Below are 18,540 nucleotides of genomic sequence, written 5' to 3' on the forward strand. Positions count from 1 at the left end.
CAGGTCAGAGAGAGAGAGAGGGAGAGGCAGACTGACGGGGAAAGGGACACAGACACAAAGACATGAGACGGTCATCTTTGAAGTCCATTTACAAAGGAGAGATTTCTCTTCTCCTCAATCCCTCTGGGCAATCTCAACTGGCAATAATCCCCCTCTTCTCCTTCTCCGTCTCTCAGGACGGTCCCATATCAAACCTCAGGATCTGCTGGCCTGCCTCCCCGTCCGCCTTTCATCTCCCTCTAACGATTGTTTAACTCTTGTGACAAAACTTTTACTGTCTTCCCAAACTCGATAACAACATTAAACAAATAAAAAGCATGTGTAAAACCAGTAAGGTAATATAGTTTCAGGAATCCTTAATAAATAGCATGAAAGTGATAGAGATGCGTTTCCAGTTTTTGTGAATCCTGACAGGGTTATCTGGTTGAGGACCACAAATTGTATTAATGAAATAAAATAACTTGGGTAAGACGATTTCATCTTTAAATTCTAATCCCATTTTCCATATCAGCTACCAATGGGAAAATAGACGACAACGCTCCAATATGATTAAGTCAAACTTTAAGCAGCCCTCAGAGGAGTTTCCTTCCGAGGATCCTGATAAAACCTTAAAATTATCAATAACAAAATAGCTTAGCTGCAGCTCATCATCAGATGACGTTAAAAATGTGTTATTTTGGATAGAACTTCTTTACAATATTTGCCAAGAATGCAAGAATTATATATATTATTGTCCATATTATTGAACTGCGGACACAGTTTAAAGCAGCACGATTGAGCTTATGAGCTGTTAGTTTCAAAAAATACAATTATATTATCAAAAGAAAACGAAACGTATTCCGAGAAATACTTATGTTTCAGGTACACGCAGTGACAAAATGTTGAGCTGGCATTCATATCCTCAATCACATATTGTTTGACTGTAGCGTTATGTATACAAGACAAGAGGTTAAAAGATTTAATAACATTTAGTTTGAGTTTAACTGAAAAATTAGACAGCATAAAGAAACAACAACAAATGCTCTCCAAACTTTCCCAGTGCACGGACAGTCTAGTAGACGGATAAAGAGAGCCGTCTGTGTTAAGTGGGTCTTTTCAACCTGGCTAAGCCGGTACGAGACACAGGGAAGTCTTCACTCACACAGAGTTGAATCATAAACTGATCCTGTTCGATTTCTGCCCCCCCTCCCCCTCCTCCCCTCTCCTTTGAAACGGCCCGCTCCCCCTGCCTTTTTTCCTCGCGCTCTCAAAGGGAGGAAAGGACGGTGGCACTTCACAGAAGAATAGCACCTCTCTTCATGTCGCCAGCTGAGGAGAACCCCCCCCCCGCAACATCTCTCTATCCGCCGAGCCAGCCGCCCGCTCATGAGAGCCTGCTGGATCCACCAGCGTGTGTCAGAACCACTGAGGAGCTTTCAAGACAAAATCCACCTTCTGAGCCTTCTGCAGAGTGAGTGTGCGTTTCAAGTTGCTCTCCCCCGGCCCAACTCGGGTTAACTGTGCCACATCACACGGCGCCCTATTAGAGAGCGGCAGAAGGGTCCTGTGTCTGCTCGTTCCGACGCCGCGAGGAAAGGATGGAAGGAACGTCGGGGAGATGGATAAAGGGGTGGAGAGGCCGCCTCCCACCCTACGAGCCTCACTCTGTCGAGATTTAGTTGAGACTTCAATATTGATCTGCCTTGTCTCCTGTCTCTCTCTCTCTCTCTCTCTCCCTGGAAAGGGGAGGGAGGCAGGTGAAGCTCAGCATGTGTGTGTTTAACAACGGATCGAACAGGGGGGGAAAAAAGAGCAGCGAGCAGGAAGAGGAACACATGAAAGTGGAGGCAGAGCCGGGGGAGTCTGAAGCGGCCTCTTAAGAGATGACAACGGCTCTTTCCCTCCATCTGTGCACACCTGGACGCCTTGTCTCCATCTGTCTTTTTATTCCTGAACGGAGGCACGGTGGGGCGCCAATGTCAGACACAATTAAGAAATTATGTGCAGAAACTACAACTCACGTCTTGAACTCGTGGGGAAAAAGCACAAGACAGCCAAAGTGCCATCTTGTCTAAATTGAAATAATATAAAGACACTGTTTGGGACACCTTTATACAGTAATGAAACAACGGTTTCATCGTGCTTTTCATGAGTATACGATCATATTATTTGCAAGGATTCATTGCTGTTGTTGCTGCTGCTGCTCCTCGCCTCAGCAACTCTCAACACAACTTTGATAAACTGCAGCACAAATTCAATCTTTGTCTTTCAGCAGTTTTTCCACAACTTTGGACTCGAGCATTTGGGGTAAAAGAGCCTCCCTCAGGGACTCAAGAGTGCTTGCTTAACCCATATTCCATCACGACTCACATCATTTTCAACTTACTGATCACGGTTTAGTGGTATAGTACTTTTGTTGTATAGCGACAATGCCGTGGGCTAACCTCTCGGCTGAGCCTTCGTGTGGACTTTGAATGTGCTTTCTGTATTCAGTGGTCCTTCCATTGTCAAAAGTGATGGATGCGAGGTAACTGAACCTAAATTGCCCGTCGGTGTGAATGTGTGTTTTTGTGTACCCTCACCTCACCCGGTCGGCTGGGATCGGTCGGAACTCCCGCAACTCTAAACTCCAACATGCAGAGATCATCGTTTTATGAGCAGAAACCACTCCCATTGCTGGCGACGATCGATGATTTTATTATTGTTTTTGTCTTCTATAACGTCACTTCATGTGCCATCTTTTGGCTTTCCATCCGTCATGGCACAAGACACGTAAAAAGAATAAAGAGGAACATTGTAACTATGTAACAATACATAATGAGGAGACTCATCAGCAGACTAACCACAAATGAGGATAATTATATAACAATCTGGATTATTTTTTTTTTTAGGGGGGGGTTGAGATAATAAATGCAATCTTTTAAGTTTGATTAACAATGAGACGAGTTTTACACAATTTGTAGAACTGGGAGGAGACGCCAAAAAGAGGCGAGCTCAGACGGAGAAGTGCAGGTGTGTTGTGTCACAGAGCTGCTGCCATGCTCCCTGGAGACCAGCTCGCCCATCCAGTTCTATAATTGCATTTCTGGACACACACACACGCGCACACAGAGTGGTGACCAGGGGGTCAATTGCCCAGCTAAATGTGTTTTCCTTCCCCTCACTAAGAGGGTGATGCAGGGCCGGGCCGGGCCGAGCCGAGCCAAGCTGCGCTGGACCGGACTGACCCCGGGACGCCACCGGACCACTGGCACCATTACAGCTCCCTGGTCATTCCACAGCGATCGCACGGAGCTGACGGAGCCCACAGTGGACGGGAGCGTAGCGTGTGATGGATGAGCGGAGAAACAAAGGAGGAGGAGAGACAGAGAAAACAAAACGGTGCCGAGGCAAACTGTTGTGACTTGGTGTGACCTTGGCGCCGCGGCGGCTGGATATCTACATCATCAAACGGCATGCGCGCGGCCACCAGACGACCGGACTCGTGCGAGTGTGAAACAAAACCGGCGCTGCAAGTCGTATGAAGCTCGCTCGTGTGAGTGTCTGTACCTCTGAAGCCTCCCTCCAGCAGGGCCGTGGCTCTGATCCTCTTCTGCCCCGCCCACTCGTACTCCTCGAAGCCCCGCCCATTCTCTCCATCCATGTCTGCAGAGTCGTCGTCAGCTAAGGCACCCTCGCGCTGACGCACGAAAACACACACACACAGGGGCATAGTTTTAATACATCGAACTGAAGAAAAGCTCTAGAAACACAGAGCCGTAAATCAATGATGTTGTAACTATTTAAGAAGTTAAAGACTCTGCGGAGTCACAGTTTATCAGTTTATTTAACAAATTTGAGGTGTGGTGGAAAAAAACAACAAAAAACTACATCCATAGCACATTTTACCAGAAGTGGAACTTATTGACAAGATGCTGCATCTTTAAAATGTGTGTTTAAAGCGTCTGCACAGCACGTAAAGATTTTCAATGATTACTCCTCTGTGGGGGGGGGGGTCATTCTCGAGAGGACAGAATGAATTTTTTCATGTTACTGTGCTGCAAGAACACACATTATGGAAAAAGTCCATGCTGATTTGCAACCGACTCAAATTTAGAGAAATGAAAAATAATAACTAAGACTGAATTATGTAAAAATATCAGTCACAGAGAGATAATTCATGGAACTGAACCACAAAACAGCATTTTTGTAGAAAACATGAATTCTAGACTCTAGCGAGGACAATGGACAGCAGTCAGTGAGGTGAGAGATACAAAAGAAGTGGTGATTAGCGGTGATCAATCCTAGTAAATATAGAAGAAGTAAGTATGTCTAAGTGTGACAGGAGAAGAAATCACTGCTTGATGGTCAAAGAGAAGACAAAGGTCAGAAATTGTGTGTGTGTGTGTGTGTACAGGCGTGTCCGGGCTACACCTACAGCACCATGCCAGTGGAGTCGATGCAGACACATCATATGGGATGAACTGGAGACCCAAACTACGTTCGCAGTTGACATCACAGTGCCACCGCTGTGCTTTTTAAGCTATTCAGACAGTTGATCCAATATGATGCGACTGCGATACCGCCATGTGAAGAGAGTTAAAAGAGGTGGTGGCTACAGGTCGGGGTCTGGCGGCATCGACAGGAAGAGGAAAGGTGACTGGAAGAGACGGGTTCGTAGGCCGTCCGACCGGCGGTCCGCGCTCCAGATTGTACTACCTGGATCAGGCATTGTTCCACATGTCTACTCATCTCCTCCTCGCTCCCAGCCAAGGGGGCACTGCACAGCGGACATACCTGCCCCCCCTCCTCAGGCTTCCTCCTCTTCATCTTGCCTATACGGACTGCATGAACAGAGGCAGTAAGGAGAAAAGAAAGGGAGATAAATTTATAATGCTGTTCGTGGTTTGCAAGGATTTCAACAATTACATCACCATCCATGTTGAAGAAAAAAAAAAAAAAAAAAGAGAGAGAGAGCCTCACTGGTTTCAAGGCATAGGAGAGAATCTTAATTTGCGTTGGTGCTGATATTCTCAGTCCTATAAAAGCCTGCGTGGATATTTAAAAAGATGGATCAGGCTAAAATTGCCATCCTCTCCAATGTGTTAGAAAAAAAAAAAATGGATATGACAATCTGAAAACTGTTCTTAGTTCTGGACATGATTCCTGCAGCCCTCCAACCGGTGTCCCCCCCCCACCTCCTGTCAGCGCACACGCGCATTTAATTAGAAATGTAACAGAGCAGAACAGCCGTCATCACACCCGGAGCCTCTGTCGTTTCCCCCCCCCCCAACTGCAAATGGTGCGCGGGGGCATTAATTTTTAGCCGGCTGGGGGAAGCTAAAGGCCGAAAGGGACTGTGTCCAGGGATGGGGGTGAGAAGAGAGATGATAAACCATAACTACAGGAGGGGGAAATAAAACTAAAAGACAGAGGAAAACCAGAAGAAAGAGGAGAAATTGATTATTATTTGGGCCTCGCAAAACTTTACCTCGAGTGCTGCCTTGTAATGGAAGTAACAGATTACGAATACTCATATTACTGAGATTAAATCATATTTTTAGGGACTTAAAAAATCAATAATTTTTTCAAGTAGATATTTTAGTAAAGCTGAAACACAATCCACAAGATGCAATCTAATTTTCTGCTCTATATTGACATTAGTTTAAAAAAAATGCATTACTATGGTTTATGTTGTCTGTACTTTATGGTATGAGAGATGTGTTTCAAACAAATATATTCTGTCCAGGTAGATTTATTGCCTTGCCCACCATTGACAAAATAATACCTTTTTTTTGTTGCAAAAAGTGCATTCTACTTTTACCAGAGTATTCCTTTTTAACAATGGAAACAAAAACCAATAAGGTAACATTTATTTAGTGCCAGCATGAAAGACAGGCAACAAACTTTTAAATAAGCTATTTTGGTCTTTGAGGCTTTTATAACAATTTCAGAAGTATAATAACCTTCTGGGCGTGTAGAATATAATGGTAACACTTAAAAAAGGCACAAAGTAGGGATGTTAAAAACTGAGTTTGTGTTCACCGATTTTAGATGCAATATATGTTGATTAATATCAATTATATATTATAAGAACTCCGTTCAGAAATATTGCAGGTATAAGAAAACACAATGGGGAAAAAAAAAGATAAGAATGGATTCTGGATTGAGTGTGACTCTGCACTCACAATGAGGTATTATTTGTGATTATTCTTAGAAGAGCAGCATCCGATGCGAGTTCACCAAGAGGGGGAGCATGTAAGATTGGTCAAGTGCATAAAAGTGAGAAAAAAACAAACAAACAAACCAAGAAAACAACCTAAGTGAGAATGAACACACCAAGTGTGACACACTTGAATATTAGTGAGAAGAAATGTTGAGCAGGGACAGGGGCACTTCAAATAATAAAAGGCCAACACACACTAAATGCTGGAAAGAGAGCAGTTTTCTCCTGAACAGAGCGTTTTACTGACAGATGAAGTTTGCCAGCATTAAGCTGCAGGCAGCAGCTATTTAATGTGAAAAGTGACTCAAAAACTAATGTTTATTATAAATATGAACAATATGTAACCTTGAATGGACCGATGGCCAGTTTACACTGTATCCCAGCTCATACCCAGTGATAGGTGAGACGGGATTGTGCTGTTCCCCGAATACAAAGATGATCATTAACTGTTGCTTAAAAGTTTGAGATGCATTTCATCTCAAACATTTCAGGCTTGTACCGACTGTGTCACTGTTATTGAGGCTTCACACGTTTTTATATCCGTGCATTTCAAAGATTATGAATATCACTGAAACATCATTTCAAGACCTGACATATTTTTGTAATATGTTTTGAATTATTGTAAATTTGAGTTTAAATCAAATCACCGGAAGAACCTGCATTTTAACGTGTCAATAACCATATTGTCTCCTGTGCCTTCACGCCAGTGAGGATGTTACTCAATAGTCTCTGTCAATAAACGTTTACTTTCATTTCTTCAATCAGTTGTGTGTTAAACGTCCAGGCCTCACAGAAACAAATAGAAACACACTAGTATATTCTATGGCATCTATCATACTTTCTGACATCAACAAAAGAGCCATACGTCTTTATTTTAGTACTCCACAATAATAATAATAATAAAAAAGTATTAAACCTTTAATAAGGACATTTCAGTTAGTTGAACAAATATGAGTCATGAAATCGATGAGAAACAATAAATGAGTGGAGGAGATGATCCGTAATGTGTACATACCATTCAATCTCGTTTGCCTGTTTGCCCGTACTCGTAAAAACGTCTGCAAGCAGAGAGAAGGGGGAAGAAGCATTCATTAGACAATAAAGAAACATTACAGTGTGTTTACAAGAGCGGATGAAACTTCTGGGAAGGGGATTTATTCGGATGCTGAGACATTGAGGGGACGACTGGGGGCACTGTCAACAATCAACACCTACTTCTCTGTTGTTTTCCACCTCCTCCATGACTGTCGGCTTTCTGCCGCAGTTCCTTCAAACAGCCGCTAAAACTCGCAGCTGCACAGCGCCAGGGCTCGCTCCCACAAACTCAACATGACGCTAAACTAAAGCTCGAGCCTACTGATAAATCTGGATGGAAGAGGATTGAAAGTGCCGCTCGTATCGGGCAAAACTATTCATGTCCGACGCCATGTTGGCTTGTTTTGATCACGTGACCGCACTGGAAACGGAAGCCGGGAAACGTCACGTGTTGTTTCGCGCGCCGGCCGCCAGGGGGAAGCAACGAGTTTAATTTTCATGCATGTCGATTTGAGACCTCTCTCTCTCTCTCTCTCTCCCTCTCTCTCTCCCTCTCTCTCTCTCTCTCTCTCTCTATCTAGCTATATATCTATCTATATATATATATTTTTTAATTTTTTTATACATAGATGTTTACAAATGCTGAATCAAAAATACCTAATTGATTAAATCTAACAGAAACATTTCAAAGATACATAATTCACTCTCATCTTGTGGACAGTTTCTATTTTTTAGTCACATTACTAAGTGCAAATACAAAAATTAATCTAATAAATGGCTTGACTACTTCTTTACTTTAGAAAAATGTTACAGTACTCCATTACAATAGTGAACATGTATTCCTTCATACATACATAATGCATTTACTCATGCATCTACCCTTTTTGGTGGCAAGCAATGTCATATGCTCATACAAGTATCCATATGTACAAATAAACGTTATAGTTTTAAAGTAAAAATATCTTTGTTCGCTTAATCATAAGCAACAGCAGAGATCATGAATCAAATTGTGTCATCATTTTGATTATAAATTGTTGGACTTCATATAAAACACAGTTCCTTCAAATTTAAACATGAAGAAAATGTTTAAATGGAAATACAAAAGTTTGATAGTTAGCTATTATTTATGTAATTTCCATCCCTCCATCATCTATACTGCTTAATCCTGTGCAGGTCTGCGGGCCACTGGAGTTACACGCTGGACAGGTCGCCAGTCCGTCACAGAGACAGACTCACATGTATGGTTTTGGACCAAGAAGGAATCTGTAGGACCCAGACCAAACTCCAGAAAAGGCTGTAAAAAATTATGAAGCTGCAACAATTTGCAATCTCAATATTGATCACTGTTGCTAACTGCTACTTTGAAGAAAAATAATAACTCCAATATTTACATGAATAAGTACAGTAATAAAGTACAACTTACTTTGTTTCTGTTCAAACTATATTCTCTGTGAGCATCACATCTATAGTATACATGAATACTTTTGTAACTGTAACTACTGAATCCTACAAGAATCCATCTGTGGAGACGGCACTTGTTTAACATATGTTTATGTTTCTGAGGTGTGGCACGTATTTACTCAATACATACAATATTTAAGTATTTGAAAAAAAAAAGTACTTAAAAATGTAAGGTTTATATAATTGTCACTTATGTGTTGGGTGTATTTGTTTCATCTGTATAACAATGTTCCAAGACTTGCTATAATTGTGGTGAAAAATAATGGACCACACATTTATCAAAGCAAACCTGTAGCATTTGGGGTCCAGGTTAGTTCAAGTTGCCTGTGGTAAATCTCCTGCATCATTAAAAATAATGGTCCAAGCATTAAAAGTGCAGCACTGTGAAATTAATTACATGAGGTCAGATGCCTCTGTCCTCAATTTCTAAGAGAATGAATGCATCAGGTCTACTGGGATTCAAAACCCCGAGGCCTGGATGTCTTTAACTATTTGCTGACTAAAGCTGCTCCTCTTGCTATTATGGATATTCTCTCTTTAACGCTGCAGCAAGTGAATAGGCAACGGTTCAGTTCTCTCACAGCCGTGAGACCGTCGTCCATCAGTGACAACCAGCCCTTCCCCTCTAACTCCTGACTTACAGGCCCGCTTGCTGTGCATCGCCACTGCTGTGGTATCATTATGATACACTGGATGAGTGGCTGGGGATAGGTCAGGTTTTGAGAAGCAGTGAAGAGGTAAAGCGAACCGAAACAGATTGACAGGAAGAGAGGAGGTGGAAAAGTCTGCCATTATGCTTTATTTTCAGGGTGCTAAAAAGAGTCACCATTGACTTAATCATTTGTATAATATAAGGTGATTTCAGCAGTTTCACTTAATGAGAAAATCTACTTTATTGCTATAAGGTCTTTATGAGCTGTGTCATCCTGAACGTATGGATGTAACGTCTGCATGGACTTAATAGTTCCTATTTTATGGTGTTAGGGGGGAAACCCACTTAACCCTGAGATACATCATGGCCAGAGGAATTACCCGAACAAACTTTGATGAATTTAAGAGATAAAAGCAGTCAGGGTGACATCTCAGATTTAAGGAGATTGGCCTGTTAGTCAACTTAACTGCTGAGAAAAAAAACCCAAATTCTCCATGATTTCCTCCTGTTATACGTCATGCTTACATACAGTTTGATTGAATAGATTATGGCAATCTCACCATTTCCTGCATTGTTTCAACTTAACTCTTTAAAGGGAACAAAGAACATATTTCTAAACATCAAGACTTTAAAGTCAGTTTAGAGCGGCACGCGGATTATACAATCAAATCTCCTGCAAGAAGGATGTATAACTAATCAAAATCATACATGTTTCACCAGATAGAGTTAAAAAAAATCTCTAAATCTGCTCTTTATACATTATTTAGTACTGCTGCCCTACAATACAATGTTTCATAATATTATAAATGTGCAGTAATTAGCACTTACTAAAGGTATTGGATGGGTGTTTTAAAAGGAATACTGTCACTTTCAATAATTTTCAGATTTCATGTTGTTTTTGCTATCATAAGAAATTCTACAAAAATAAGACCTATGCCAATATTTAAAACAAGACTTTTCCCTGCATTGGTTAGAAGAAAAAGCTAAAGGGAGGCACAAGGTATCAAACATAGTCACTCACTGAATAAAGGCTTGAATTTCAATTGCAAAATCTTGCATTAGATTTCTACCTCGAAATTAGTTTGCCTTTAAACTTGACGGAAGTGTAGCAACACAGTCTTTGTGTGAATTACTGCTTTATCAACAGTGGGTGACCGAAGAAAACTAATATTTAATAATAAGAAACAACATTTTCAACAAGAAGAAAAACATCAGTTTTACAGCCTGGTGAACGATCAAACTTGCAACTTCAACATTGCCTCTTCAAATGTGAAATGTAACTGCTCAGAGGCACAGGGTTGTAGGAACAGTCCCACATACTTAGATCTATTACTACATCTTCAAGATATACAGTATGCTGCAACAGGAAATATCAGAATTGATTGCGTTTAACCCTGGACGCTTCAAGGTGAACTGGCAAACTTGGTGAAAAAAAACCATGAAAAAGAATAATAGGAGTGAATATAAATGTATATACAATAACAAAATAATAAAAAACAAACAAACAATGGTATCAGCCATTATGTTTTTGTGAGTGTGTGTGTGTTTATGTGACCTGGTATCTGTCGGAGTGGTGGGCGTCCTCAGATGACAAGGGCGAGACCACAGGAGACTCTCCCTCACGTTTGATGTGCACCGACAACAGCATTGACTGCGGAGAGAGTGAGAGGGGGAATAAAAATGTATTTTCTATGCAGATGATCTTGTAATATTATCACCTCTGGGGCAATGATTACAGCGGAGGTTGTCCTTGTTGCAAAGCGGAATAATCAATGAAATGGGACGACACAAGAGTAATGCTTGTTCAGAAATGCATTCAGATTCAAGGAAAACATACAATTTCACTGGTGGGGAGAAACGTGTGGGGTGTGTCGTCACCTACACATAACGTACGGTCAGCAGGGAGGGGACTTGAATGCTCCTGTTAGTAATTGAAGTTAATGAAATAGACCTTCTCTGAATTTAGAGCTCAACATGTGTGATGGTACTTGAAGTAGGATGCCGGATGAGATTCATGCGTATAAGATGGACTGTTGAGGTTAAGTTCGCTCAAAGTGTCGACTAAAACTAGTTTAAAGGCACATAAGTGTTGTCTGAAGGGGGAGACATGAAAACTGTGAAAAGAATGTGAAAGCAGGAAAAGATTAGAATATACAAGCTGTGCGCTGTGAAGTAAAGACCGATGTTTTAATGGTACATTTAAATAAATGGAAATGAAGTGTGCTTGTGTGCATCATACAGACATGGTCCTCATGAAGGAACGCATACGTTACACCAGTATTAAAAATCATATGCATCACAAAGAGTAGAACAAAAAAGACTGAGACTAGGGAATCTTTACCCTTGGAGGAATTCAAGAGTGTTATTGCTGCAGATGCTGAAAGCAACACGTCATTGATGATGACTGTAACCTGCCTGACTTTGTCTATAAAATCCCTTCCACTGATTAGAGTTAATGTTTATGGGACGTTAAGAGGAGTTAGGGAAGACTGAGAGATTGGAAAGAAAGGCGGAATGAGCAGAAGAGAAGCCAAAGGAAGAGGGGAAAGGAAAGAAGGAAAGGAAGCAGGGTAAACATCCAGCATGAGGGGTTGGTTGGTTGGTTGGTGTCGGGGGGGGGTAACTGTCTGACATTATGGGACACTGTCTGTCTATAAATCTGTCTCACAACACTTTGCACGCGCGTTCGCTCTTTCTCCGTCATACATACACATAAAACAATATCCTTCTCTAACCCACTCTGTGACAAAGACAGTCCAGGGAATTCCTCAATTGAATGAGGAGCAGGGGCTTAAAAGAAATGAGCAAATGAGAGAAGAGGAAAAGAAGCAATATCACTGTTTTACCGGGCTTAGTCCTGACAGGCATGCAGCTCTGTGTCTGTATGAGCGCTTGTATTTTCATGTGAGCCTGTGTGTTTTTCTTTTTTCTTTTTTCTTTTACAAGGCAGCTATGAAATATTTGTATTTACAGTCGTCTCCTATTAATCAAGTGGAAAGGGGCAGAGCAGAGGCTTAAGTGCTCGACAGCAGTAATCTAATAATAATATGTGAGAAATGACCAACCTCCAGTGCTGCCACAGTAAATTGGACATTATGCATGGTGCTTTTATGCCTCCGTGGGTGCGTACGTATGTGTGTGCGGTTCCCCCCTTTCTCTTTTCGCCACGTTTAAAAAGGTCAAGACTCATTTACCTGAGGGTGTTCTGGGAATATGCTTAAGTTTTATCATTAGAATATGACATTTAATAGTATTCTACAAAGACATTATAAATGAAGGTCTGAAATTTTGGTCTTTTAAACCAACCAATTAAATCAATGTGCACAAAGAGCTGCACCAAAAAGGTTGTATTTAAAAGCTACAGCCGAGTGTAGATCCACACCTTAAGGGGCAAATATTAGAATGTTAAATTTTACCATTAATACCGCAAAGAAGCTTATTGCAAATATACATACTAACAATTAGCTGAGGGTAATCCTGTGTGTCTGGGAAAAGAAAAGGTACAGGTAAGTTGCATTTCTGTATGCATTGTAGTATCCAACAGGAGGTGTGTATATGTCAGAGGATGTGTGGCCCTCCAGGTATGGCATGTTTTCCCCCTGACCCAGTCACCCCAGCTTAGCGAGTGGGCTGAACACCCCATAAATTAGTGTTTCGAGGTTAATCTCTGGTTTAACAGAGGTGGGTCCTGCATGCCGGGCAGGGGGCGACAACAACAGGCCCATGTGCTCCAGACCGGCTCTCTTCATTCTCCATGGCTCGCCGCTGAATACTAAACGACGGCCGTGGGATGCGCAGTCACGGCTGGAGACGAAGGCTTGCACTCACCCTTCAACCCTGCTCCGTCTGCCTTTCTCAAGTACGAGCCCACCCACAGAGCTGCCAGCCCGTCTCTAAGCTTAGGGTCATAGCCCAAAAGGTGCAGGGGGAATAAAAAGGGATCGCCTGAACTATTCTAGAGCTCTCAAACTTTTGCGTTCAAGTCACATGCACATTTTTCCACCCCCGCTGTTAGATTTTTGAGTTTCACTAAGAAATAGAAACGAGTGTACAAAGTACTGAAAACCACTAGAGTCCTTTCAAGCAAAAAATATGGTTCTGTATACTTTATACTGAACAGATCAGGTCTGGTGATATTACAATGCAGTGGTTACCTCAGGTCAGGCAAGGAAACTTTATATGTGTCTGAAAACATTACGTGAATAAATACAGTACACATTTTCATACAGATAAAATTCTGAACATTTTTGTGTTTTATGCTCTGTGACAAATACATTTCTGATGGTGCAGTGTGTAGAATATGGTGGCATCTAGTAGTGATGTTATATGTCACAATCAAGCAAATATTCCTCATCCACTTGTTTCGGAGAACCTATGCTGGTCAGGAAACTCAAATACATGGCTACTTCTCAGAGAACACAACACAGAAACATGTAGTGCTTATACAATAAGAAAAAAAACATCTGTATGACATTCCTGTTAATACATATGACCCTCAAGCATGCACACTGACATTACAAAAGAAGTCGTCATTGAGCTTTCTGACCAGCTGCTATTTTTTTTTTTTTTTACTATTGTTACCTATCTGGTCTGTCTTCAACAAGCATAGATGGTGTCGCCACTGTGAGTTTTCTATTGAGACTACTGACAATTCAAGATGTCAGACTTGTAAGGAGGACTTTTCAAAAGGTCTCAGACTGGCTGCTGGTGATAGGTTTAAATAAAGAGTCGGATTCTGGGAGGAAAAACCTTGTTCCTGGACTCAAAAAACTGTCGGTTTGCAATTTGACATCGTCCATCTTTTTTTTTCTTTTCTTTCCCTGTCTTTGTGCCTGCGTCTCTCTCTGTCTCTCTAATTGGAACAATCACAGTACAGTGCCTCTTGCCCCTGCTGCCTGTTGGACCACAGGAGACCAGTACTTCTGTGTATGTGAGTGAGTGTGTGTGTGTCTGTGTGTGTGTGAGAGAGAAAGAAAGAGAGATTTTAGACAGAGGTCGACAGTACAGCAGATCTGTGCAGCAGAGAGGAACAGGCGCCTCAGAGTCTCAGTTCTGATAGCTTAAGAGAAGTGAACTACTTTGCATATCAATGAAAAACTATTGGAGATATTATGTAACAACATACAGTTTGGTTTTCACACTTGTGATATATCAGGGTAAGAAAGTCCAGTTTTTTATGAAATGAAATAAAAAGATGCTCCCACGTACCGCATTAGAAAACTGGGGTGATCTCACCTTGGGGGTTCCTGGAGTGGCTGTTCCATCTTTGGGTGAGGGGTTCTTACTGCAGAGGAGAAATAGGAGGCAATTTAGTGATGTTACATTATTGTTGAATCTTATTATTATTTGTCTTGGGCTTGTTCAGAAACCTCTTGGGTAAAACAAGCATTATCCAAAAAAGTTACCAATGGTCTCGTCCATTCATCCATTCATTCATTTGCCTTCATCCACTCATATTCTCAATGACCTTTCATCATCCATTATGTCACTAACATAATGACACTCACACACACACACACACACACACACACACACACACACACACACACACACACACACACACACACACACACACACACACACACACACACACACACACACACACACACACACACACACACACACACACAGCCTGTGTGTGTGTGTAAGGTCAGGAGCAGGAAATAATAGATTTTACAATAATTTGATTTGTCAGTAAAACTCAGCATCTGGTCACTTTGATTTGAAGCATGTTGACAATAATATTCTGGCTTGTAAACTTTACAGGGAAGGAGGGGAAGAGACGGAGATTGTTATGTGTGTCACAGTTCACACTGAGGTTTCAGGATGAGACAAAATGTATTAAAATAGCCAGCGACACCGACAAATTACATTTGTCCGAGTTGCTTTTCTGTGACCACATTTTCTGACACCTTCACTGACGTCCCTCATTCCCAGCTCATCCGTTCCTTCATTCATTTCTTGTAGCTTTCCCTTCATTCCCTTTCCCTCTCTCTATTCCTCTCTGTCTCTGACTTGCTTTCAAACAGGGAGATACATTTATCCGAGCTTCACAAAGTGCTGTGACAGGCTTGACGTTGACAAAGCGAGACAGGGTTGTCATGTTTGCTTTGAGACCCTGTTAGCACTCCAGACCCTTGTGGACAGACACACACACACACACACACACACACACACACACACACACACACACACACACACACACACACACACACACACACACACACACACACACACACACACACACACACACACACACACACACACACAAACACACACATACAGTAACAGACAGACAGTGGCAGGCCACAGAAGGAAGGTTTCCTAAAACTGAATTGTGCGCAACCTCTAATCTGACAGCATGCCTTGGTAGACAAGGGATTTCCTTTTTCAATGGCTGAATGGGTGGGTAATAAGAACAAGAAACCTTCTTTATATGTCACTTATCTGAAAGAGGAATTTACAAAGGGATGCATGAGAAACCACAAGGGCTTGACAAGGACAATTTAAGACAATATAATATAATGCATAACTGCACAGAGATAGGAAGGGGTGGATAAGGGGATGGATGTATCCAAGTAAAACTTGTTTAATTCACACTCAGAGTATGAAAAGAGTTTAAGCCCATGACTTCTGTCAGGTGTGAGAAAATCATCGAAGGGTCATTTAATGGCATGAGAGGGATCGAGAGCTCAAACACAGGTATTAAGTCATGGATAAGAACATGGAGAGCTTTATTAGCACTTTTGAAAATGTAAAGTCAACACTTGCTAGGATTAGAATGAGTTAAAGGGCCACTGATATTTCACTTGGTGCATCTATGAACAATTCAATGTATCATATTCCCATGTGAAATAATATGTATTTGGTAGTTTAATTCAAGGAAAAATAAAGATTTGACTGAATGATTAAGAACTTGATGTGGCCCACTATGTCAAAATGTGATGAGACCTATGTTAGAGAATAAACATGGGTGACACAGCCAAGCTGCCGGGTAATGTAGGAGATCTGCCCCACACGCACACGCGCGCGCACACACACACACACACACCCTTCCCTCGCCAGCTTTCTGTCTCGGGCTCACATCTTTTTTCTCTCCTTTTCCCTCTATCTCTCTCTTTTATTCATTACCTGGAATCTCTGCAGCGGCATCAACAATAACAGCCACCTCTACCTGCTTGTTGACAGTGTCAAACAGCGACAAGAAAAGGAGAGAGCGGGAGAGAGGGAAGAGAAAGAGCGAAAGAGGACAGTGGCAGCATGCCTGCCACGATGGGAGAAAATTGCCATAGTGACAGAGGGGGTGATGGAGAGATGAAAGGAGAGGGAAAAGGGGGAAAAGAAAGGTAAGATGAAATGTGAGGTGAGAGAGGGATGTGTTGAGGGAGGATGAGCAGGAAACATAAAGAGAGAGATCGAGCGAGGGGAAGATGAAAGAAGACAGAAAATGAGAGAAAGAAAGAGAGGGAGTGATGGGAGAGTTGGTGTGCTGCCGCCTCTTCACAGCTTCACATGTCTGTTTGCCCGGTTCTATGAATTTTTGATGGCGAGGGTTATGGGGCTGGAAATTCCTGCTGGCTGTCGTGTCAAAGCAGGGAGAAGAGTGTGGAAATGAGTAGCAGAGCAAAGCGAAACAAACACACCAGACAAGCCGGAGGAAAACGAGGGATGGGAGAATGAAAGACGGTTTAAAATGTGTTGCGGTAATGAGGCATGTGTGTATAAAGAGGGCGAGCCAGGTGAGGCATGCTGGTGCCTCAAACGAGTTGGTCTTACGGAGCTTCGTCCCAACACATCAGACAGGGAAGTTATTCAAAGAGTACCTTAAACTGGTATGTGGTTAGACTGTGTGGATAACTTTAGAAGGCTTTCAGTCTGGAAAGGATATGGGCTTTGGCTAAATGTTTGGGGAAACAGTTGAATAACTCTGGGATGTAACTTTGGCCCTCGGGCCCAAAAAAAATAAAACATTTAACAAGATGATAATAATTGGGATTGTGTATTCTAGACTATTGTTTGCTTATTTTCTGTGATATATTCTATTTTGAGAAATATTCTATTTCATTCTTTTTTGTTGTTTTTGTAATTGTAGAAAACAACGTAAACAACAACAAAACCTGAGCTGATATATCAGCTCGTTATCTTACTATCTGACTGAAAATGTTGGAATAGAAACACTTGTTTTTTTGGCATTGCACTGTAATTTGTGGATAATAAAGTGGATTAAAATGTTTGGAATAATGTTAAATTGCACAAATTTGACTTAATCTTTGTCAGCTTATGTTTAAAGATTGCAAATGTTTTTGTCTGTACTTCTTTGGACTAAACACAAAAGCATATTCAGAGTTGTGCAAAATGGTGTGCTTATTAGTATTGTAAACATGGCACACTATAAGACGATAATCTAAATTTGTTTTTGAGAAAAATGCATTTACGAAGACAATCAAAAGAAGTCAGACAACCAGCGACTGTGTTTAATCTTGAGAGTTGCTAAATTGCTACTTGCAGTAGTTTCTATCTGTTCTTATCGATCATTTATAAGCACATTAATTTGCTTAAGCACTCTGGGCTGAATGTGCATCAGTACTAAATATGTAGTGTCAGCCTTGGTTTGATTGACAGCCTGCCATCTCCACTCCCTTGCATGGGGGGTGTTGCAGGTTAAAGATGAGTAAGTCACTTCCTTGTGGAAGTTGGGTTGAATAGATGGGAGGAAGAATAGAGGGGCAGTGCTAAACTCAAGCTACTGATTGCTTTTTGCCTTTTTGTGTCATCTGGTATAGAGGTGGGGGCTTGCTTGAGCGGTGGCAAATTGATTACGGAGGAGGAGGAGGGAGAAAAGGGAGTATTAAAAGGAGGGGGTGACGGGGTATGTAGATTACTTTGCCCCCCTGAGCCACCTGACGTGTACGGGGCATGATAGATTTCCATTTGCCAAACTGTGTGTGTGTGTGTGTGTGTGTGTGTGTGTGTGTGTGTGTGTGTGTGTGTGTGTGTGTGTGTGTGCGTGTGTAATTTTCGTGTCCATACGAGAGAACCTGTGGCCCGTGAACAAGTAACAGAGGTCCCAGTCACAAGAGAGGACAGGCTGGCAGCTGTAATCAAACACAGATACATTTCCATGCACCGAAAAAAAAGGGGGGGGGGGGAAGTAAATCGAAACATACATGAGAACAGATATTTGTAGAAAAGACTGAACAGATCACAC

At 41.7% G+C, this 18,540-nt stretch overlaps 1 protein-coding gene across 3 annotated transcripts in view; it reads right to left on the reverse strand.

The window, feature by feature from the left end:
* Positions 1 to 18,540, reverse strand: part of rnf220a (ring finger protein 220a) — a gene marked incomplete at its 5' end in the record, with an annotated part of 142,494 nt that overhangs the window by 19,058 nt on the left and 104,896 nt on the right. Inside the window, 5 exons of one of the 3 annotated variants that reach the window (XM_080502898.1) lie at positions 3,529 to 3,658; positions 4,756 to 4,802; positions 7,200 to 7,242; positions 10,888 to 10,983; positions 14,568 to 14,616. In XM_080502898.1, the coding sequence (XP_080359024.1) occupies positions 3,529 to 3,658; positions 4,756 to 4,802; positions 7,200 to 7,242; positions 10,888 to 10,983; positions 14,568 to 14,616 (365 nt within the window). Of the gene's footprint in view, positions 1 to 3,528; positions 3,659 to 4,677; positions 4,803 to 7,199; positions 7,243 to 10,887; positions 10,984 to 14,540; positions 14,617 to 18,540 lie in introns of all 3 variants that reach the window. The other 2 variants (XM_080502899.1, XM_080502897.1) reach the window with 2 other exon arrangements.

This window comes from Blennius ocellaris (genome assembly GCF_963422515.1).
Source record: "Blennius ocellaris genome assembly, chromosome: 10".
Classification (NCBI taxonomy): Eukaryota; Metazoa; Chordata; class Actinopteri; order Blenniiformes; family Blenniidae; genus Blennius; species Blennius ocellaris.